The following is a 25978-nucleotide window of genomic DNA, read 5'->3' on the forward strand; positions in this document are numbered from 1 at the left end:
GGAGGAGACAGTGATATCAGGCACAAAGTAGGCAGAGGTAATGCCAGGCCTCGGTGGCAGAGAGCTGTGCTTTGGCATGGGTGATGACTACAGAGCCGCACTGGGGCACTGGTGTGTGCTGCCTCTAACAACATCACCTGTCTGCACTGCTGGGGAGAGCTCGCTCCTCTGCACATGTGTAGGGGACACCTTTAGTGTTGGTTGGATTTATTAAATGTTTGCAGGGAAATAAAAAAAAAAATAAATTGCAAAACAATAAGTGTTCTCAAATTCTACTTCTGCCCCTGCTTCATCTAATATCCAACATCAAAATTACTACGGTTCTATATTGTCGTGTTTATTTATCTTACCACTAGCTACAGCTGTTGACTTGTCATCAGTCTTGTCCAAGATCTTTATCTGACTTTATTCAACAAATTCCTTTTCTTTTTGCTGCTTTTAAATGCCAGTGCTCTCGTGTCATATATAATTGGTCTCTCCTAAATCAGCTAAGTTATCAACATATATAAAAAAAAAAATCAGCCTGTTTCAAGCCATGCTCGTAATTTTGCAGTACTGATGGTGATGACAGAGCACTGGACACAGTGGTCTGCAGAGCGACTCATCCAACTGCAGGTGGTGCAAATATTTAACTCCTTGTGTGTATCTCTCTTTTGTGACCCACAAACTTGTCTGCAACATCTTAGCAATTCCATCAGGGCTCAAGATGCTTCATTTCTCCCTAGAAGTCCTCTTGACAGTACACTTTCTTAAACCCGCGAGAAAGTGTGTTTGCATTTGCATCGTGTCACTTAGCAATATAACAGTGTTACACAAAGCTGCCTCAGAATGCTGGAATTAGCCATGAACAGAGCTGAAAATTACCAAAATGGAGACCTTTCTAAGGAAAGAAAGACAACCTCTGACTTAAAAAGAAGTTGAAGGCATTTCAAATACTCCTTAGTGATGGACTACACAAACGCAAATAGCAACTGATCATTCTTTAGTTAGATGTGCTGTTTGTGGAAGAATTATGTTGTGAGGAAATTCAGAAGTCAGCCAGAATCCTCAGGAGTAACCAACAAGCAGCTGCTGACAATGTTTCCAGAGAATGCTTTAAAACAGGAGATTGAAAAAATAAGTCAAAACCTTTGTGAATTAGTTGCATTGGAGAGCTGAAAACATTTCCAAATAAGAAATAAAGCAGCCACATAATTAACTATCATAAAGTTAAAATAAGTGGATGGTGCCTTTGCCTTTCACCTTTGAAATCCATCCATCTTTGGTACATTTACAGAAGTTTTTAATTTTGCAAAGTAAACCTGAAAATAAAAAAGACATTAGCAGAAAAACAAGTCTAGTTTGTATCTAAGGTTTTCATTTCATCTACCACTTTAGCCTGTGTATCACATATCTATACTAAGAATAATTAAAATACAGTGCACAGTATTGCATTAGCTCTATTAAACAGGTGTGCAAGTAGAAAATGTCCTGAATAGATGGATTTTGACCTACCAGTATCTGTGTAGGACACACTGTTGAGGATGTTTCATTTAGGACATTTCAGAAATGAGGCAATATGCATCACATTGCTTGAGCAACAATAAAGTAAATAAAAATACCCCACATTACCATGCATAACGTTATCACTCCTTTATTTTTCCTACTTAGTGGAGAAAAAAAATCTACTTTTACTGATGTCAAATTTGCACTATGTAAGTTATGTCTACAGAATACTGACTGTCATGCAGGGCTGTTTTATTTCACTGCTTAAAGCTAAAAATAAAAGCATTTATGTCACCCTTTAGGTTTTGAGCATACCCTTTAGTATGAGACTCCTGCATGAAAATCCATTTTTTTACTTACTTCTACATTGAACTTTTAGTAGGATTTGTCAGTGTGAGTTTTATTTTAAATAAAATATTGATTTTTAACATTTCAGAGTGGAAGAAAATTTCTTGCATTATTTTTTTTATTTGTCTCCCCATCTGGCATGCAAATTTTAAAATTATCATGTCACCTTGCTTTCACATTTTTCCAGTCTTTTCGTGTAATTAAGTTTTTTCTTAAATTTTAACTAATATCCTTTTCAGTCTTTTAGACAAAGCTACCCTTCAGAGAAGGGTAAAAAAAACCAATGATGTTCTACACTGATCTTTTTGCTGAGATGACATTAAAATCATTGGTAGCCCACTTGGCACCTGTCTGTGAATGTTTTTATACATGTGCTTTATGTTTTTGCCCATCCCTGCACGCTGAGACAGAATCTTCCTCTGCATATCCTGCAATGATGACAAGGAGCTTCTTGAAACCCCCCACCCCCATCCATAACTCAAGTATTCAGTCACATTATTTTTTTCACCTGTTTTTCTAAGATCCCTCACTCATGCATTTTTCAAATTATTAACTTAATCTTTAAATTCTGTCACGTCAATAACATTTATGATGTATATAAGTAATGAATTCTACTTCAAACATTAAATAACATAACTCCTCAGCCTTATCAATGTAGAAAAAAATATTATTTTATTCATACCTTTCACTCAGCACATTGCTGAGACAATTTCTAAATGTTAGCACACTTAGTCTTACTAGTTTTCTTAATTGCACTCAGTGAAGAACTCTCTCAGAACCCTTGGGAAAATCCAAATAAATTAGATCAAGCATTTCTCTCTCATCCATTACTTTGATGGAATGTGCAAAGAATTCTAGCAGATCAGAAAAGGTTTTCCTTCAGCAAAGATTGCCCAACTTCCTTTAGCAGAAATCCATCTAGATATTTGTTCATATTTCCATTACTGATATATAATGATATATAATGTATTATTATATAATATATTCTATCAATTTAACTAAACCTAAACTCAGACTTACTGGCCAGTAGGATAATACTAGTTTGCTGGGAAAAAAAGGCAGAAAAGCAAAACAATATCCAAATTTTAATATTCAATTTTTCAATAGGCAATTAAGTGCTAATAAACTTGCATCAGCTCAACCCCTTTAGTTCCTTATAAGGTTTGTGTGTAGCCAATCAGCCATCTGATTCTGCTTTCTTTTCAAATTTCTCTTATTATTTCCTTTATTGCCTCAGCTTAATAAAATAGCCATTTTTGCTCTTTTAAAGTGCAAGATACTTTATTTCCTGTAGGAGACTGCATACAAATAAATCTTTCAATTTCTCTGTAAGAGTTCTCTTGAAATCTGTTCTTTTAAAAACAGCAGGTCTGATGACATTTTCATTAGTTTTTTTGGTTCTGATAGAATTGAAAAAATCTTTGCTATTTCTTAAATCTTCAGCCATAAGGTCTTCAGACTGCTTCATAGAATATATATATTCTCCATCTTCCATTTTTCCTGTCATAATTTGTTTTCCATTTCAATAGTTACATTTGCCTGGAATTTATCTTGAAGAGGCTACATTGGAGGTGAAACAAACTCTTAACCATCACAACTTTTTGCATTGATTTTTAATATTTTTCTCAACCATCTGAGACTGATGTGACATTTTAAATCCTATTCATGTGGCAATTCAAAGAACTACTATGATTAATTTTATGGCCACAAAAGAAAATTCAAATATCTACCTTATTACAAGGAATTACAGTGGGACACCCAAATATTATCACATACAGAAAAAATTTTGCAACTCAATTATAAAGTGTCAAAATAAAATAAAAGAAACTGTATAAATCAATTTTAAAATTATATTTCTGCACTAACTATTTTGATTCGGAATTCCTCACTCAGGTACCATTTTTGCAAAGTTTATTTTTTTGTTAGACCAGATTTACCTTTTTTTCCCAACCATATCTCTTTCTGCTGCAGTCGGTTATAGAAGATATGATTTTCAACTTCTATAAAAGGTTTGTTTACAGTAATTTCATTTCATTATTTTCCTACCAGAATAAAATGATCCTAATGTTTCCTTTCTTCCAGAAAGCTCTGGCAGACTTTCCCCAGTCTGGGTAGGGCTTGTCCTGAAGCATCATATCTGTGACCTATAAGGAAAGAAGAAACAGTAGACAGTTACACTGGTGTTGCATAAGGAAGTGCTAGCAAGGACTTCAGGAACATTTTTATTTTGTCTGGCACACCTGCATCAGTTCTGGTATGATAACAGACAGTAGAATAATAGTAGGTCCAGTGTTATTTGCAGTGAAGAAAACAAATATTGGGCTACATATTCTAGAAGTGCATGCAACTCTTTGAAAAACAATGAAACCTGTAGAGACCCAAAGATAAGAAGATAAGAGGAATCAGTCTAAAAGTTACAGCAATTTACAGTACGTGAGTTACATTCCCCTGTGGCTCTGAAGCTTTCTGGCCCAACCTGGGAGAGGGGAACCACTTCCCTGAGAGCTGCATCAGCAGAATTTCCATTCTTGAAATCAGAACTGCAGCTAGGGAGTGGAAGCCTATGAATTAAGCACTATATAACATTTATAATGTCCTCTCAGTTTCTGCTCTCAGTATAAAAAGCACACTTGGGACTGGCAATAGAAAAAACACCCTTTAAAACTTGCAAAAAATTTTAAAAGTATGAAATATTTATTCTCATATTCATAATTCTTATCTAAAGAGACCATCTGTTTCTCTGTCCAGAGACTCATATATATGCAATATTTCTGGGTGGTACATGAAAGTATAAAAATTACTTTCAGCTCAGTGAGGGAGGTGAATACCGCTCAGGCACCTGCTTCTTTGGGAAGCTGTGTTTTCACAGCTTCCATTTACTTCAAATTAACTGTATTAAAAAGCACCAAAAGTTACATCACAATAATCTCATAAATTCTGCTGTGCAAAAGATCCAAAGAGAAAAACCTATCCATTTGTAAAGATTTATGAAATAATTGATCAGATAAAAGAAATGGGGGTGACCACCTGCTTCAAAATGCAGATAAGCAAACGAAATTCTGTCTCACTGTTACCAGTACAGAGTGGGAAATTGCTATGTGTTTTGATCAGAATGAAAATAAATCTTAAAGTTTCAGAAGGAAATAACTTCAAACTGAAAACAAAATTTCACAGATGTTTTAAAACCCAGTTTATCATCCAGAGTGTAAGCTACCACTTTCAATCAATGGCATTGAGTGTTTATAAAAAAAAAAAATGTGGCCAATGAAAAATTAAAAATGGATTCATTTACTAAATTTTGGCTTCAAGTCCATTTGTGGTTAAAAGTACTCAGTGTATTAGCCTGGGCTGGGTCCAAAGGATAATGACTATGTTAAATAAATAGAAATGCACATTCTAGAATTTTATTATTCCATTAAACCTAACCTTTACAAAGAACAGATAATATCCTAAAAATACCACCTTTAATAGCTGTTTCATGTGGGTAAATATTTTCTTTGATCAGCAACCTACAATACTTTTTTATAAGGTCCCAATTATCTAAATGAATATTTCAATAAATATTTAATGCTGAACAAGACCTTTGTAAAGATTTAATTCATTACTTTAGTAACATTTTTTTCCTCTTAGGAAGAGTCTATATAATAATGAATATTTGCAAAGAAGAACAGATATTTCAAGAGGTTTTATTCAAGTTTCAAAATAGTTTCTCCAGATACCTTCTGGGAAATTATTATATTTGGGAGAAGTATGCAATTTGTAGCTCTATGACCAATTACTAGAGGAGCATGTTTCATAAGAATGACATTTGAGATGGAGATATTTTCTGAGGAAAATAGCAAGACAAGGCAGGAAATGTTCTTTAAAATATTGAATAGTTGGTCTTTCATCTCCCAACTTTGGTGTTTATTTAAAGTCATATCACCAGATCAATGTCAGGTCAGTTACAGCTAAATTGGCTGAAGCAGAGACAGCCATTAAAGGGATGCATTCCATAAAGGGAAATCCAATTAACTTTTGCATCAGAGAAATCAAATTCATTTTCTGATTTGGTCAAGGACAGTCACTGTAGAAAACAGCTTACAGGAGAGAAGCACTCAACACTGTCATACAGCACACAAGTTTTAGATATATATCAAATACCCCTTATTTTAGAAAAATATAAATTTTAATTTAATTTTCAGAACTTCATGTAAAGAAATGTGTGTGCTTTTCTTTATTCATATTTTACAATATAATTGCTGCACAGCATACATTTATCTCTGCATTTCTGAACTGTGTTTGAAAACATTGCTGATACGTGGGAATAAAATAAAAATTGAACACTTTAGTCTGCCTGCATCTTACATAATCAAGGTAAAATAGGGAAAGCCACCTACAATGCAATTAAGTAATTAATTTTTTTCTTGAACTAGGTGATGCAATATACTTTAATCAATAATTACACTGCTTCAGTTCAAAAAGGAACGGCCCCTACCTATAGACAGTGTATACACTTTTATTTTTTTTAGTGTCTCATGACAGAAACAGTTACACTGTATTAAATTGCAAAAGCAAAGCTGTATCACACACACTGCCTGACTTTATCAGTTATACAAATGCCACAAAAAAATCCATTTCCATTAATAATTAGTATGTCTGATATACATTATGGAATCCTAATTTTCATTTTACCCGATAAAATATGACTTTATCAACTATTCATATTACTCAATTACGCAGCTAACTCATAATGGTTTAAAAAAGATATATTGCTGTCTTTAATAGCAAAATGTTGTGATTGCCATTTTTCTGTTACAGAAAAACAAAACTGTTCCTTTTGATATGATACCTTTGATGTTTGATATAATCATTAAACTACAGAAAGGCTTGGGTTGGAAGAGACCTTACACATCCTCTAGTTGCAGCCCCACCCTGGGGTAGGGGCAAGAACACCTTGCACTAGACCAGGTGGTGTAGATACGACTTGACTACACAATATATAAATACAATCATTTGAAAAATGATGTTGTATCACATAGAAGAAATAATCTGGGACTCAAATTCATTCAGGACAAGTTGCTTACTCAGACAGGAAGTGCAGAAAGCAAAATCATAAAAAACTGCCAAGAAAACCCCCACAAAAGAGTAAGATACCTCAGATACCTGAGATGTACCAAGTGGAGCAGTAAGACACATTAAAGATCAATTATTTCTTCCATGCAGTTACTCTTTGAGCCTATTGTTCAGCATATTCTGTACATACTTTACATCTCTCTGTAGACACTCATGTCAAATCAGTTGTACCTCACAGGGTTCCTCCCAGCAGAGGTAACCTCTGCATGGGGAGTGTCAGGTAAGGCAAAGTATCTCTTCTATTATAAGTTAACAGCAAGTTAAACTTCCCTAAAAAGTAAATTAAAATAAAAAAATAAATAAAATAAGTAAAAGAAAAAAGAAAACTACCTCATTCTTTGGTCATGCCTACAAAGTATCATCCAAATACTTCACTAGCAGGAACTATGCTATCCTCTTCAAAGCACAAAGAGATAACTCACAGAAAACTAGTGTGGCACAGGCTGCTGGCCAAGCTATTTTCATACAACAAATTGCATTTTAGAAAAGTAGAAATATAAAAGTACATCAGTTGGTTTAATAGTAGCACTTCTTCATATAAGCAGCTACAGAAACTGTTTCTTACTAGAGAAATGGACTCTGGACTTTAGGACACAATATATTCTATGCTGCAATATTCATAAAGTAGAGACAAGCCCTTAACAGAGCATTTTCTTTGCTGTATTCAAAACAAGGTAAGAGAAGCCCTCCAGAATTCAACAGAAGAATCTAAGATCCACAAGAAAAGCCTGAAAACACAAACCAAATGGTGAAATATGAAATATTTTTGTATTATTTTGATAACACAATAAGTAGTGAAAAGTCTAACGGATAGTAGGCCTCATAAAATATAAAACATAAAATATCAGTAAAGAAGCTGTTTGGGTGCAACTACTCAGCCAAAATGATTTGACTTCATGGTGTTGTTGCTGGAAAATGGAGCACACTGAATAGCTGCATTTGCCAAATAATCTACCACTGTCAAATACATGACTCAAGTACTAGAAGTTTTAATATTTTTCAATTTTTATAATTTTACAATTTTAAGTATCTTATTTTAAAGACAAACCTCTTTGTAAGTAGCACTATTAATTTCACTTAACACTCAGCCTCAAAAGAGTGCATAATTTGCACATCTCCACTCACCCAAACTCTAAACAAGAAACATTTTCAATGCAACTGGGGGATTTCCTTGATAGGAGTGAATATCATAAATGCTAAATCTTTTGGAAATTGTAAGGATGACCCAGTGACAGGACAGCCCAGAGGGAAGTCTCCCATGGCAAGACCATGAACATTGAATTCCTCATCAAAAGAATCCATCAATAGTTTTGCAAGGACTGAACATTGCCTGTGCGTTTCTGAAAAGTATGTGAGTTTTTTTCTAGAAAAAACAGGGGCTAAGTCAGGTTAAAGTAATTATGTTCTCTGAAGTCAGAGTGTGAAGTCAATGAGAGCTAATGCATACCACTGAGGGGATACACTCCCCTTGCTTCGCTGTTGTGCTTTTAGGTAAGAGCTATATATAGGTGTCCCACTAACTGCACATCAATTCTTTATCTTATCTCAGTCTTTAAGTACTACACTACATCACAGTGATCATATACCAAACTAGGGAAACATTTAGTACTCAGTCATTAAAAGTTTCTATCCATCACTTTTCTCTTCTTTGAGATATGTAAAAACTGTGGAGCTGTTCACTTGATGTATAAAAGTAACCTTTAGGGAAAAGGTTTTTATGCTTTTTTCATACGGATTTCTGGGAGAAAATTGTCTTCTGTGGATGGTGACTAATCTGATACTCTTCTGTGATGGCATGACAGGATGGGTCAATGAGGGGAGGATAACTGATGTTGTCTGTCTCAACTCCAGCAAGGACTGTTTCCCATAATAACACCATGGATAAGCTCAGAAATTGGGACCTGTCTTAACATTTTTATCAGCAGTGTGGACAAAGAGATGAAATGTACCCTCAGCAAGTCTGCAGATGATGAGAAACTGTGGGGGGTGGTTGATATACCTGAAGGTTCTGCTGCCATTGAGCTGGACCTTGGTAGGCTGGAGAGTTGGGCAGAAAGAAACCTAATGAGGTTCAGAGAAGGCAAATCAGGATCCTGAACGGGGAGGGAATAATCCCAAGTGCCAGCACAGGCTAGGGATGACCTCCTGGAAGCAGCTCTGTGGAGAAGGACCTGGGGAACCTGAAGGGTGAGAGGTGACTATGAGCCAGCAGTGTCCTTGTGGCCAGGAGGGCCGATGATCCTGCCACTCCACTCAGCCCTAGTGGGGCCACATCTGGAGTGCTGTGTCAGTCCTGGTCTCCACAGGTCAGGAAGGCAAAGACCTATTGGAGAGGGTTCAGGGGAAGCCACAGCAATTGAGGGGTCTGGAGCATCTCCCTTATGAGGAGAGACTGCGGGAGCTGGGCCTGTTTAGTCTGGAGAAGATTGAGAGGGGATCTCATTAATACATATAAATATCTCAAAGGTGGGTGCCAAGAGGATGGTGCCAGACTCTTTTCAGTGGTGCCCAGTGACAGGACAGGGAGCAATGGCCATAAACTGAGAAACAAGAACTTCTACCTCAACATGAGGAAGAACTTCACATTGAGGGTTGCAGAAAACTGGAACAGGCTGCCCAGGGAGGTTGTGGAGTCTCCATCTCTGGAGACATCCCAAACCCACCTGGACACATTCCTGTATCACCTGCTCTAGGTGACTGTTCTGCCAAGGGCTTGGACTAGATGATCTCCAGAAGTTCCTTGCAACCCTTCCAATTCTGTGATCATACCTCAACTGTTATACAGCTTACACATGATAATATGCAATGCCTCTTTTAATTCTGAAATTGTTTTGGCAGTTGAGCAGAAGTGTCAAGAACTTTGTTACACATTCGTCTGAAATAACTGTTAATTTATTTCAATCCCCTCTGCTGCATTTTGGAATAAACAAAATGTGTGTTTGAAAACAAATTTAACAAATATTTGTAATTAGGCTTACAGATCTCGAAGGGGGATGATATTTTTAAAGCTAAATATTATTAGTCAGCTGTAAATACACTACTAGATTTTAAAGTTCTGTCTGCTTCCTCTATTTTGGAGCATTCCTAATTTAATTTATTTCAACCCTAAAAAAAATGAAGAATCTTTTAAGTTACTTCTTATTCAGTTTAATTGCAATAAATTCTTCTCATATTTGCATATTCAAAGCAGCAACAATCACAGAGACAAGATGGCCCCTTCAATATACTTCATATATATATTCAATATATCTTTATTATTTTCTCATTTTAATCAGAGCCAGAACATCGTTCTTGTCTTACCAATACATATTGTTTTAACAATAAGTAAATCCTGAGAAACAACATTAAATTGCTGTCAAATTCAGTAACTAATATGAGTAATAAAGAATATTATGGTTCACTTTTGTGGCTCCCACAATGGTCCCCAGTACAATTTTGAGCATTTGCATCTTTCCCACCATATTTCCTAAGTATTGCTCTTATGAGCTCTTATTCTCCCAATCCACAACATTTGGACATATGTACTCTTACACCCAAATATCCACCAAAACCAGTTAAAAAATTTCTTCTGTATAAACATGGAGGAGGCCTATGTTAATTACTACCATCCTTACTTATCCATGCAAATTTATTTCTCCACCCACTGAGGAAGTAGCAAGTCTCTTATCTTTTAGCTAAAATGTCTTGATTGGTTCCAAATATTGTCATAATGGTTTAAGTGCAATCCATGCTGGGATAAAAACTCTACAAGATGGCAAGAACAACTAAAAATACATACACTTCAGGTTCAGCTTTAGAAAAGTCACTTCTCCCATCACTTCCTTTCAATTTCCAAGTTCAGTTAGGACAGAATGCTTCACAAAGATAACATCTAGCACATAATGAATTTCTGGTAAAAAACTTTAGATAGCAAAAGGTTACTTAGGGAGAAATCTGGTCTGCAATTATTTCAAGTCTATTCAACTTATTCTGGAAATTATACTCTGTATTTTAATACTAGGAGAAATAATTTCTAAATAAATTTTCCTTTTCTTAAAAGTCAAACAAAAAATTTTAAAAAATTAAAAATTAAAAAAAAAAATTAATTTTCTTTTTACTGGAAATTCTTTGACAGTTCATAAACATCAGTAACTGCATAGGATCAATTTTACAATTGAACCAGAGCTTCTGCAAAAAACTCTTAAGCTGTGCCACTTCATTTCCTAACATGTTTCAAATCCCTACTGTGCACACAAACCGTTATATACATGCAACAAAATATCCTGGCTGCCATGTGGCAAGCACTTGCTGTTTATGTAATCATTGACAGCGCATTTCAGAAGACTTTTTTCCTTGCTTTACAGCTTCCTTATTAGTGTTACAAATGCAGAAGCAGAGGTCAGGGTAATGTCACATATTACAGACAAAGTGTGAGACATAAAGCCACATCATGATTTTCATTTAAGGCATTCAGCTCGGTTCCATTTTCAGCCATCATGGCAGGAAAGTTTGCTTTACTCATTTAGAGAGATTAGTGGTTCTGGTGAAAGGCCAGAGACAGAAGTCATGCCATGTTTGGTGCACATGGCACATGCATCTAAATCAATATAGATTCTTCGTATAGTCAGTGAAAAGAAAAAGCATTTCTGGGGTGAAATTCACTTCAAAATAGATTCTGTTGTAAGGATGTATCTATTTTTCTTCACTCTACACCAGAACCTGCTCAGATGATCACACTGCTGGCAATGGAAGTCTGAATCGCAGCATGGTTTCCTACATTTGTTAGTGTTTCTCACCAAAGTCTCATTAACCTGGTTAATGACATATGTGATGGCTCACAATAGATGAGGTTTTATCATAGGAAAGGGCTGTATTCACACATCTTCTGTAAGACTCTTCACAACTTATCCTTTCTTTAATTCTACGAATTACATTGTACAAACCAAAGCACTGAAGAAAGAATTGAGTCAGCACCTGATTAGTACAGAGGAAGCCTATGGCAGAAGGTTCAAAATGAGTTCATGCTGAAAGAGAATTTTTATGCAAAATTCAAGTAGCAGTTTTTAAATTAGGGTTGGATCCATAACATTTTGGAATACTGGAGGAATGGAAGCATTTCCTCATTTACCTCAGCATTTACAGGTTCCCAGCTTTGAGCTGTACAATCACATGACATAATCATAGAGGTTTTGTTTTAGCATATATGAAACCATACACTAAATGGTGACACATCACAATTAAGGTGTGGTTCATCCTCTGAGCCTGTCTTAACCTAAGCAAATTTTTTGACATCTGAATGTACCTGTCACAGACAGACAAGTTCACCTGCCTGGTCCCATAAGGACATAGAACTCAGGAAGGTTGCTGTCTGCAGCAACGAAAAACAAGGAAAAATTTCTGATTTGGCACAATATAACACAGATGCTGAGCTGTTCTGGATAGATTGCCAGCCATTCTGGACATACTGACAAGGAGTAGTTACGACTCTAAAGTCAGCTCTTCTAGGCTTTGCAAACAGGAAGCTTACCAGAGTACCTGCTGTAGAGCAGAATACCAGCTTAGGCATGGAATATGTATCAGTTCCCAGGACATGAAGGAATCCCATGCCAGAGAGGTTCACAAGACAAAGGTTTCTACTGATCAAATTTAATTTCAGGCCTGTCTTCTTTCAACATCTTCATCTAACAATCTTCTCAGTAACAGTTGCACGTACCCGTGTGCTCTAACAGATGCAGACAGCTTTCTGCATGGGCCATTAGCTATTACTCTTGAGCAGTGCCATCATTTTTATTTGTATCATGATGCCCTCAGAGACTCACAGTTAGAGTTGTAAACTGTCAATTCAACGTCTGTGTAGTCTATGTTTTGATGTGCCAGAAGGTCATCATTTGCTGTTCTGACAATTGTAGTTTTGAAGTTCTTGCTCTTCAGGAAAAAAGTGACAACACACATGTCACTTGGTGCCTTTCACATGCCTTCTCCTTTCACACAAATACTTTTTAATTAGATTTGGTGAGTTGAAGGATGAAAGAAGAATGTGTACAAATGTATAAATAACACTTGTCCAACACTTGAGTACACAGTAAGAGTGTGATTCTGTGGCATGTGAGGGAGCAATAAAAGTAACCTTTGTGACAATACTTTGTGACAATAGCATATTTCTAATGAATTATTTGGGAGGTTGCTATATTCTTCTCTGTTTAACTTCCACTTAGCAACTAATGAGGGAGTATCTTGTTATGAATGAGTGAATGTGAGATACAATGGGTGTTTCTGACACTCGATTTTTGGGAATTGATTTCACTTTACACAGTTCATTCTAGATCAACAGTTAAATAGGGTAAATATAAACTACAGAAGTGTATCTTTCAAAATTCTCTATTGGTGTCTGCGTAAGGCAGAACCTAGTAAAAACAAATGAATCTGTTCAAATGAAGAATGTGATTTCAAGCTCTGATGTTCACTCTCTGACTCCCACCTCTCTGTACCCAGGCACATAACCACAGAACCATCTGAACACGGGGATGCCCCTGGCAATGGGCAGGAGGCACACAGGCCACTCTGCTGAGACACTCACCTGTCTCCCCTTGCCAAAACAAGGCACCTAATTAAATTAAAATCCGTCTCCATGCTGCTGACACCAAGCTGCATTTCCAGTTGATTCAAAGCTGTGATGTCCTGACAGCTCAGAGTGGTTTCAATCCATTTCATTCCTTTACAAGAAGCCTTTACTTCAGAGTAAGTAAAGGGGAACTTGAAACTTCCTTTACATGGCCTTTTCTGTTCTGCACTCAAGGAAAACACAGCTACTACATGACAATATTTTCACTCTAAAGAGAACAATTCTGCACAAAACAAGTTTCTCATGCAAACTCTTACTGGAAAACAAACAGAAAATATTCATGAAGCACTCTGAATAACCATTCATTAGCTCTTTCCCATACTTTCTTTATCATACTTTAAGGGATTATACAACTAGAATAATATTCATGTGCAGCTGCTGGTCCTTTGATAGATTTATGGGCAGCATCATTAATTGTTTTTATTTACCTTTTCATACTGAAGTTACAATCACACTGAGAACATAATCCATCAACATATTATAAATCCTTCTGTTTGTCCCCATTTCCTGTGCAATTCTGCACTTGAGGTGCAAGCATGGCCACAGTTTTGCTCAATCCTCTTTAAATGGTAAAGAATTACTTCAGTCTTACTTCCAGAATAAAGAGTAAGTATGGAAGGTATTTAGTGGAGGGTGATTAGTACCAGTTTCACTTCAACAGAAGAAAATCTCCAGACTCTGCTGCAAAGTCATTTGCTATTCTGAATAACAAGTATTTTGTTTTGAAAAGCCAGTCAATTATTTTTCCTGTTGGATTATGTTCTTTAAGAAAACCTAGACAATTCTTTAACAATTCAGATTATAATTAAAATGTAAAAATATCCATAAAAAATTCACAAGAGGATGTAGTATCTTATTAGAAAGCAGAGAAATAATTATTACTCTTAAACTGTATTGGCATTGTTCAAGGAATTCTCAGTGCTGAAAGAACACAAAATGAGTGTCCCTATTCCCTGAATAGGGAACTTTTGGGATTAAATATTCAAAAAAATGAGATCATAACTAAAGTTGTCTCTATTAAAAAATCATAATATTGAAGGCCTTGAGAATTTCAAGTGATACTGCTATTCCCTTAAAATTGTGTGATTGGCTGAGATATACCAAATTAAGAAAGATATTACCATTAAGATTCATTTTAGTTTCTTTCAGGTTTTAAGGTTCATGTTTTTGTAGACTTTCCACCAAATTTGATGCCTTGAAATAAAGTAGAGGATAAGACATTCATATCACACAAAACTCCACTTTGGCTTTCAGATAAGATTGCTGCTACTGCAGAGTCAAGAAAAAATATTACAAATTTTAGCAGCTCCAAATATTGATATTTTTTTGTACAGTAAGCACCAAAGGGGAATCTGGTTATTAAACATTAATGGATACAACTGAAGATGTTTTACACTGATTCTTGCTTGGGAAGAATATTGAAGACACACAGGGGATAAGGGTTTGTGAAGAATTCCTAAGTACTTGTTGGGTTGCTAGAGAGGATTTTAGAAAAGGAGGTACAGCAAAAAGAGAGCTGAGAGAAATTGCAGTATCTCTAGGGACAGAATTTTACACTCCCTCCTGGACTTGTGCTGAAATATGTTCCACAGCCCATTTGACAGTAAGTAGATAAGAGGTTCTGCAGACTGAGAAGTCAAGGATTGCTAGAAATGATTGGTAGTAATACTGCATTCTCACATGCCCTTGGCTATAGAAAATAGCAGTCTTTAACCAAAATGCTTAGTTACTGAGCATAGGCAGAACTTTGTACTTTTGTTGGTTTTGTTCAATAAGAAGTGAAAGAATACCAGAACCTCTGGGCAAAGAGAACATTCAAAGAGAATGGAAAGAAATTTGTTCCACTTTTAAGCACATTTGAGAACACAATCCTTAAGTTGTTTTTCAGCCCCTGGTATACTTTCATTTGAAATTTAATATCTCTTATATAAACAAAGAATCAAGATTTTTTCAGGTTTTCTTTTGGGCTTCATATGTATGACTATCCATCTGCAAACTTTCATCCCACAGGGAAGCAGGATTGATGCCTCTTAGAAGGAAACAAGCAACATTAGATCATGGCTGCACAGTTATTTGCCATCGGTTAGACATGCTTATTTTTTATCTGCTGTCTACACACAAGACCATGGGAAATCAGCTAATGGTCACTCATTAAAATGTACTTTTGCCTTATACATATTTATAAGAAACACTGTAGCAAAAACCAATACATTCTTTCAAAAAAGAACAAAGGAGAAAAAGCTCAAGGAGACCAACTTTACATGAAAGGGAAAGTTAGTTTTCTTGAATGTTCAGATGTTGCAAATTAAAAAATGCTGCTTTATCAACATGGTGTAAAGCAGAATTTTTTATCAGATTCTCTTTTGAACAACGATTTTTGGTCAATTACTACTTCCCACGTGGACATTTCTCAAGGCTGAGCCATACTGTGTGCACAGCTGATATGGTACAATCTTTTCTCTACAGCTGGTCTAGTTTGTCATCTCAGCTTACTTGATTAAGTATTTTAATCAGTGATTTGCTTAAGACCATGCACCTTCTGTTAAAAATTGTCTGGCTGGTATTTAGTTGAAAACCAGTTGACTTCTCAACATCTTACTTAGACTTTGTCCATTTCTCATGCCATAATTTTTGAAGGGTTTATAATTAAATTCTTTCTTTCTTTCTTACAAAACAATAATGAATGTTCTCCAATACCTGCAAATTCTCTACAAATAATGATGGTAAGCAGCTTCCAATTAAGCTGCTAAGCTATTTTAAGTTTAGTATAATGCCATGGAGAATATATAACAAGATTGCCTTATTTTGCTTTAAACTTAGACCTTTTTGCCAAAATCTGGGTTTAGTAAAATATTTATCCCTTATTTTCTGACTGTTTTGTTAAGTTATCCCTTTTATTCAGCCAGATCAGGTGTATTGATAATTTTTTTGGACAAAGTAGTTCTGATTTTTCTCACAGAGTTCTTGGGAAATGAAATGCAGGCTATATTTACACGCTTGAACTAGCTTCGATGTACAATCTGAAAACATATTTATTCTATTTATGCAGCCTATGTTTATATATGTCTTCCTTATGATATTAACATAACCCAGGAGCATTATCATTTGGCTTTCCTAAGTAGACTGTTTGGCTGGGCTCCAGCTCTTTGCCTTTCTCTCAGCACAAGGAGGGAACCACCGTATTTTGGGAAAATGTAAATCTGCTCTCCAGAGCTCACATCATATTTTCTTAATATCTTCTAGAAATTTTTATTGATAAATGAGAAACAGAAGCTCTCTGAATAAGCATAAACAGAAGGACTTAAAAAATTATAGTTTTAACTTATAACTGTAAAGAGAAGGCAAAGATTGTTATATTATTAGTGTTCTCAAACAGTAACTACATATTCTCAAGTGATATGAGACAAAAAATTCACTTTAACTGGGAAAATATGAAGATACTATATTTACTGGATATCCACTACTGCAAGAGTTGAAGTAAATTTATATCTACAGCTGATTTACTCTAAATTACATCACCTCTCTATCAAATATATATGTTCTGCTTTAGTAAAGTTTCACCCTCCTTGCCTTGACTACTTTAGGTCACCTTTGAACCAGTCCCTAGACCACAGTTTTGATGCCTCTGAATTCTCACCGTTAAACATAAGTCCTTGCTCAAAAAAAAAAAAAGTATTTTAAAATTACTCAGCCCAGGACTATGTAGCCCATTTTTACAAGAGCACTGTGACATTGTACCTGACAACTCCACTCTAGTTCCACTTTGAAAGACAGTCTATTGAAAACTAAGCTAGTGCTGATGCACTTTAACCCAGGTGCATATTAACCTAGGAGGCATACTGCTGGTTTAACTGCTACCTAGCCAAATTCATGTGGTAACACTTCAAGCATAAATGACAAATGCAAGCAGTGATGCTCAGTGTATGTATAATGCATAAAGCAGAAATGCACATTCCCTGATGTCTTTTGTCACATAAGCAGGAATCTCATGAAAGTGTCCATGTCAGTTGGCTGAAAAATTGGAACAGAATTTTAAAGGTTTATTTATATAAGCATATAAACTTTATCTAAATATGCTTGAAAACCAGTAATGTCTGTAAACACTTTTATTAAAATTTCAGCTACTCTCTGTATATTGGCAAAAACATTTTATAACAGATGAATAATGAAACATGATTACAGTTCTAGATTAGCTAAAATCGGTATGACCTTAGGTCTAGTATGAAACATTTCTCATGTTTATTTATATACAGTACACACAGGCATTTTAGTTTGCAGTAGGGCTTCCTGAATCCTATGAAAACCCAAAGTTTAATAAAGAGCCTTATCATCTTTGAAAACATTTTCATTTTTGATATAAAAATGAAACAAGAGACAGTCAAATATGATTGAAAGAGATTCTAGAAAGAGAGATGGAAGACAGAGAGTGAGAAGTGTGGAAAAGATAAAATACTGAAAATGAGAGTATGAGTTGAAATAAACTTATTAAAATTGACATATTAATGTATAGTTGCAAAAGAATGGAGATCCAATTCAGAGCTGTTTACACTTCCTTCAAAAGAAAGAAGGATTGACATTGACAGGTAGATTATCCCTAGATTAAAGAAAACTACAGCTTTAAACCAAGTACTAGAATATTTCACAGGACATCTCAGATTGAATATTAATTCCTGAAGTGTTTGAAAGGGAATCCAAACAAGTGTTCAAGTAAGACAAAATACCAACCCACAGGACAAGAACCAAGCCAAGGCAGACCAAAGGCAGGAGCCTTTGCTTCTTCCAGGAGCAGAAAGTTCACATTTAAGACCTCAGTGTTATCATGTGCTCGAGAGACAAGCAAAAATTAGCTACTACCTGAAGCTATTAAATATAAACTACTCCTAATTGGAGTATTTTGTAGATTTTTCACCTTCATGAGTAATTAAGATGTCTTCAGAACACACAGAATCCAGTGCTGTCATGTGAATCATTGAAGGAGCAGAGAGGAGCAATGGATAATTGCCTAGTGATTTATAAGCTTTACTATCTCATTAGATAAATGTGAAGAGACTTCATATGAGTCTTCAAAAACTTTTTGTCTGCTATGGAGCAATGCTAGAGTCCAGCAAGGAAAACTCTAAACTGCCATCAATGCAAGTCAGTGTGTCTTCTCAGTGGGCTGCAGTGCCATCTACACACACTTTCAGTTCACAGGCAGCTGATCTAACGTGCTTTGGCCTCCTGAGACGCAGGCAGATTAATTTTGATGAAGGACTACAAAGCATTGCTTTCATTTTTATGACCCAGGACTGACATCTATGCATTGTACACTTCTTATGCTGGGTTTGCAAATATGGATTTGCCACCTTTTTTCATTCCATGCCAAATGAAAAATAATGAAGGTAAACCGATTCATCACATGAATATTTCATTCCAGTTACTAGGCAAATAAATTAAACTATGTTTTAATCCTGCAGTCAGCAGTCAACAATTAAATTTAGTTTAGCATGAGAAGATTTGAGTTTTTCTTTTCTCAGAATGATGTTTTATCAACTGTTGATTCATTGGGGCTTCTTCTGTACTGGTCTACAAACAGGACGGTGATTATCACTGTTGAATGAAGGTTCTCTGTGTCAGATACCTCTGGTGATGTATCTTCACCCACCCCAATGACCATGAAACTTTTGGGTTCCAATAATGTTGGACATAAACTTGAACAGCCCTTGAATCCAGTATTGCAAAGCTACCTATCCCTGGCTTTCCACACAGATGTGTCTACTATCAATCATTTTAAATACAGAAATAAGGCTATGAAATATTTGGGACGATCCTGAAAACAATTTATACACAGAATTTGCAGGCAAGCTGGGGATCAGGCAATAGAAGGACTGACTGCAGAATCAGATTCTTCAGTCTCAGTTTCTTAGCCACAGCTAGTATTAAAAGTTACAGCCAGAGTGACCATTAAAAAGCAATATTTGTATCATTTTTAGTAAAATTGTTTTTCCATCTCTCACACAATTACCAAAAACCCCATAAACCCCAAAACAAAACAACAAAAGAAAGCTGAGAATTACCAATGATGGCAAACAGGACATATTTAGAGCTGTTACTTGCAACCTGGTGCATACACTTGATTAAAATAATCAGAAAAATTATTATTTGTTAGCTGTTTCAGTGTAACAATCAATGTAGCATAAAACCAGCAAAAGGGTGTTTGATTTCCTATGTCATATATTATACATATAAAATATATCTACATATATGCATGCTTCCTCTGTCAGATACTTATATTAAGCCCTCTTACAAGGAGAAAAAGGAGGATGTAGGCTTTTGGAAAAATAAATTACTTGATGGATTGAAGTTTTTAAAATTACATTAAAGGTTAGTTTATTTTAATGGTGAATTTTTAATAGCACACTTAAAAGTGGTAGTCACTTTTTAGTAACTACATATGCAAGTACAAAAATATTAATTTATACATAAGAAGAGGTACTTCTGCCTGTCTGTCCTCTTATGATCTGACTGGCAAAGAGTAACACCCTGAAAAAATTAAACTGGGACACAGGTCCCAGTGCCACAAAGACTTATGTGAGCAGCAGTTTACAGACTGCAAAGTCAAATGCAGTCATCATTCCTGGGCTCAAGTTCTTTCCCCAGTCTCGAGGCAGGGAAGTCTCTTACATTGGACTATCTACCACCCTCTTACTGTCCTGCTGGTCTCCTGCCTCCCAGCAGCATGCCATCCTCTAGTTTGTCTCACTGAAGATCTTCCTATGCCTATAATGAAAGAGCACTACCTAATAAATAAAGGATCTTAAGGCTTAAGACTTTTTTTTTGTACAAGCTCAAAGATTAATTTTGTCCTCCATGGGTTTTTTTCTCCATTGATTCTCCTGGTTATACAAAATTATCTAAAAACATTCTTTGGGAGTCAATGATTCTCACAATCTACATTGCCCCCACACTGCCACAACTCCACTGCAATTTTCACTCCCAAAGTAAATTCAAAATGCTAGAAAACAGAAATGGGCAGTAAGAAAGTGCTTCTAGAAAGGAGGCTGACAAAGACCTAAAGACACTCTGTTGCTGCAGAAATGTTACTGAAGCAAAGAACCAAGTACTTCAAATGGAAAAAATTAGTATCAGGTAAAAGGGCATACACAAGCAAACCAAGTCATATTTACTATTTTTTTTAAGCCATAGCATCACAGAGTCCTCATTTGAGCACTAAGCAGGATATTTCTGAAAGGGTGCTATTTATGCAGGGCATTTCTCTGCCAAAATTCTTATACGACATTCTAAATATATGGTATTTACACATCTACACTATTTTTACAGAGAATGCCCAGTCAGCACTGACAGCATACATATGACTGCCCTTACTAAATTATTTCACAGTACTCATTCTTCTATAGGAAGATACTGAAATAGAACTAAAATACTTTTTGCCTCTGGCCATTCTTGCTTTTCTGTTGTTTCACTATTTGATTAGTTTGAGTGTATCTTTCACATTCTAGAGCCTATATTTTTCTGATCCAAGAAGTTTCTAGTTTTCAAATTCTTACACTATTTTTATTAACATTGTACATATTCGCATTTTGCAATTGTGTCATTCTTTAGAGAAATATCATTAATCGTCATTATTTTAGCAGTTTTTAGAGGTTTTATAAGTAAGTAACTTGCAACATATTTTCTTTCTTTTTAGTAGTGTGATAGCAACAAAATTCCATCTAGAAAAAAAGTCCTGTGGTTTCTGACTATGCTCCTTTCTCATTAACTGCACTATAAATTAGGAACACAACAATATTATGGCACAATAATTAGGAATAGATTAAGTTATCAGTTGGAACATGACTAGCAGCAGATTCCTATAGCTTACATTGTTTCACGACAGTTTTCCATTTATGAATAAAATTGGGGACTCTAAAATCTGTAGTTAGCTTCCTGAGATAAAAATAACAAAGCTTTTGGCAACATTTTAAGCTGTCTGACTTTGTACTGAAGCTGATGGAGATGGTCCATATGAGCCATTTTGTTGACTCCTGTGTGGTTGTAATATCTGAAACTGATGAATGGTAAAAGAACACTGAAGAGGTAATATAAGAAAGTTCTGCATGGCCATGACCATCTTCATTTCTAGACATTCTTTTGACCTCCACATCATCATAGCAATAAGAACACACTGTTTTATAGTTCCTGGAGGACAAAATAAACAAACAAACAAAAAAAAAACAACAACAAAACAAACCAAAACCAAACAGATGAAAATATTAAGGAAGGAAAATAAACAAGGCCCATTTAATTTCAGCTCTTTGAGTTCAAAGGTACTTGCACAGACAGCTCTACTAGTTTGCTATACTGGAGACTTTGCTGCTTTTTCATCACAGTAAATATCAAATTATGGGCATATTTTGGATATGCTTTCTTTTTTCTGGAGCTGTCCTTGCAGACACATGATATTTATTTTCTCTGTGAAAAACAATCTAACGTGACTTTCATTTAAAGTAATTTTCTAAGCTAACAGTATTTCTTGGCCCAGATCCCTAGTCTGAGACTTGGTCATGAGAGGACAGTAAAAGCTTCAAACTGCATTTGGACTTTTCTGCTCCTACATACCCTCAAGCTCTGACTCAGCTCTCAGTATTCAGACTGATAAACACCAATGTTGTTTGATCACCTCTTCAAGGCATCACCATCATGTCAATTTGCTGTATCTGCCGGGCAAAAAGTGTGATCTTTTTACACCTGCAGTTCCAGTTACGAATGTGCAAGCTTCATTCCTCTAAGAGCAGTGAGGCTCACACACCTGGATTGATGAGGTGTAGCTATGGCTTGCCAAGGACAATATATTTTCTATAATTTGTTGGGATGTTAGTAACAAGATGCTGCAACTACAGCAGATAATGGAAGTGTAGCTTACATCCAGATGCCTACTGGAGGTGAATTAGTGTGAGAATCTTCCCAGGAAAATCCAGCAGGTTGCACGCGCATGGAAAGTATAGTGTATCTCTTTGGAACTGCCCTTTGCAAAGTTAACATTTTGATGTTTGATGTGGAAGAAAAGTCTCAGCTGTTCTACACAAGGCAATAGAAATATCTTTCCCAAACAAAAACAAAAATGGAGAAGTTTATGATTCACATGGGATCCCAAAATACCTTCTGCTGATTTTGAAGGTTAACAACAGTTCTGACTCAGGAAACGCATCTTGCCAAATTCAGTGGAAAATTACTATGAAAAAGGATGAAAGGGCTGAATTCTGCTCTCCATTGCACAGAGCAGGGCAAGTCCATTAATGTGATTTTATGGCAAGAAGGACCCTTATTTTATACCCTCCTAAAAGAGAACAGAGTTCAGTCTAGACTTCACTGTTCTGCCTGCATTCTTGTCCTTCACAAGGCAGTCATACTTTCCTGTCACATTTTATTGCACTTTTATGAGTTTTTTTTTGACAGAAATTGCATATCTTACACTCTGGGTGCCTGTTACTGTTCCTCATTAACAATATATAATGCATATAGCACAACTGGCATCAATGGGGCTGGCATGCTCAATTTAGGAACACGTATGCTACATAGTTGCTGGAAAGTATATATGAAATACAGAATTGAAAATGACAATAAATCTTCATCAACTAAATTAAATTCCAATCATGGGACACAGTTAAAAAAAACAGATAAACACTTTTAGAAATTATGCCAACTGCAAAATAGTTTCTAAATATTAATTAAAGGTTCTATTTAGAAGAATTTAATGCATGATTTCCTTACCATCTGTATTTTTAAAGTCTGAAAAGAACAAAAATGCAACATCTGGTTAAAATTACTTGAAGGTACTAATACTACACTGCTTGAATCTAAATTCAATAAAAGCATTCACTCTCCTTAAAAACATATTCTTCTCTAAATGAAAAGACTACCAATATATTATCTTTGTCGATTTGTCATGTGTCTACAAGCAATGTCAAACTGTATTTTTAGTTATGAAGTTTATGTAATCCCACAAGGCTTTATCTTGCCTTTATGTTGACAAATGAACAGAGCTGAAATATATGGGATCTGAGCTTCTGTCAAGATACACCCTGTTTCCAAAGCCATTGTTCTTGCACAGCTGTTTCCTTTAAGCTATTGACTTAAACACAGTTTTATTATTCTTCTGGGCTTATTACTGACTTCCTCAGTAGATGAAGTTAATCATATCCAAACTTTATCTTTGTAGACAAGGAAAGAGAATGCAGCAGAATTTTAACATGATACACCAAGATGCAATGGGGTGACTTGGATAACCAATTTAACACACATAGCTGTGTTGTGGCTACGTTTTCTTATTCCCATGTTCTTGTTTTTAAAAATATACTTGCAACATACTACAAGATGAAACTGAAAATGCTACGTGCATTGCTTGTAAGACCTTTTAGTCATTAGCACAGGCAGTAATCATCGGTAGCACATAGGTGCTGCAGTGAAATGATTAAGTTAGCAAGTTCGCTTGCTGAGCATAACACAGGAGACAGATTCCTTACATTGAATTACCATGTCCTTTCTAATCAGCATTCTTCACAAAAAGTTCTTTCTCCTGGATTATAACATTTATGATGAATGAAGGGTTGGTAGGCTGCCTACAAAGGTGCACAAATAGTTGAAAATAAGTGATTTGCTTATTGTTACCAGCAGAAGCCAGTGCAGGAACATCCATAAAATGCTACAGTATTGTCAGAGGTGATAGTAGTGTGCTTTCTTCATTTTATTCAGCATCTATGTGTGGCAATACATTCCCTGCAGAAACATAATCTTGAATAATCCTTCAAGGTCTTGTTAACTGCTTTGCGTAAAAATATTTCAAGAGTATGACACGAAAACTGTTTGCACAGAATAGTTAGTCTAGCTGTCAGACATGCTTGAGACATGCTCTTTTTTCATTTAGAAAAAGGATACACTTTTTTTTCTTAAAAACACCAATTACTTTAATATAAATACTTTTTAGTTGTTGTTTTCAAGCAAATTACAGGCTAAAGAAAACACTGGAGAAGCACAGAAAATAGTCAGATTACAGACAGGCTGTTGTTCCTTAGTTACACAGACATGAATAGAGAGATAAATTTGAACTGCAGTTCTTAACAAGAAATTCTTAATCTAGTCAACACCTGCCATCCTGTGAGCAAAGTGGGGAACCCATAAACCTCAATCTGTACCCCTGGGAATTGAATATTCTGAATATGTATGGAATAGATGGAATAAAAGCACTACTAAATCCCATCAAACTACTACTACTCCCTCTTAATTCCCGACAAAGACCACAAAGATATGAAGAAAATCTGCCACCTCACTAAACATCAACTTATTGTTGAACGAAGTACAGAAAAATACATTTCTCTTCAGAATCTATCAGACAGAGACTTGGCAGCAGGGATCCACAAATGTATGACCTCCAGATTGATTACTGCATCTCATTGTATCCAAGACTGAAAAATACGTACTGTGAAAAGAACTCCCACTGCTACAAAAGCAGCTGCTAGTCTGCTTAGCAACACAAGCCACTGTGAATGCATCATTCTGGCACACTGGTCTCTGCACAAGCTCCCTCACGAAATCAGAGTCCAGGTGGAGGTTATTTCCATGGTCCCCAAAACTCTCAGTGGGACTGGCCTTAGGTACTTGAGAGGCTTCCATCCCGTCTGCAGTGATGACCTTTTCTGACAGCTCTGTTCCCTTGGAACAATGAAGCTGTCAGCCAAGGGAGGAAGCTCAGCAATGCAGAAGGACTAACTTTATAGAAGCTGAATCTTGGTGAGAGTGCTACCATTCAGAAGAGAGGGAAATTACTAAATCACATCAGCTGAAATCCTCAGACCTTCCCCAGGCTTCTTCACCATTAACTGAACCCTGCAAAATAGGTGGATAGATTGGATTCCAGTCTTCAGTGTATAACAACTGCCAGATGTAAATATAAAATAGACACACACAGTGAGAGGTGTAATACTTTAATAATTACTCTTATTTTGTGGTTCCTAGATTATAAAAAAAGCAGAGAAAACTGCCTACCTACTCTATCGCAAATGTATCCTCTATTGAGGCCAATGAAAATTACTGAAAAGTGAGTTTGAAGTCATTCTTCCCAATTTCTTGCTCACTGAATTAGAATTATTGGTAATTACAGTTTAAGTTATTTCCCTAGAAAGATAATGGTCCCTACCACCAGTAAAGACACACCTCTCTCTTTTTCTCATAAAGTACTTTTGTTTTACTTCGGGGAACTCAACAGTGATAGGAAATTCAAAGCAGCCCACTTAGAAGTGCTGTGTTTTAAACAGTGCAGTGCTTCAGACGGACAGAAAAATATCCTCTTGAATATTTCTGTAAAAGGAAAGGAACATTCAGTCTCAAAAAATTTAACTCACTTTAACAACTGTTTTCAGCATCTGAAAGAAAAATAGCACAGGCTGTCATAAA

General features: G+C 35.8%; 1 protein-coding gene across 2 annotated transcripts in view; it reads right to left on the minus strand.

The window, feature by feature from the left end:
- The window catches only part of LOC131573486 (transmembrane protein 117-like), a 178816-nt gene that overhangs the window by 64757 nt on the left and 88081 nt on the right, over positions 1-25978 (minus strand). For both annotated transcript variants that reach the window (XM_058827485.1, XM_058827486.1), the window contains exon 5: positions 3880-3977. In XM_058827485.1, coding sequence (XP_058683468.1) covers positions 3880-3977 — 98 coding nt within the window. The remainder of the gene's footprint in view (positions 1-3879; positions 3978-25978) is intronic.

This window comes from Poecile atricapillus, chromosome Z (genome assembly GCF_030490865.1).
Source record: "Poecile atricapillus isolate bPoeAtr1 chromosome Z, bPoeAtr1.hap1, whole genome shotgun sequence".
NCBI lineage: Eukaryota > Metazoa > Chordata > Aves > Passeriformes > Paridae > Poecile > Poecile atricapillus.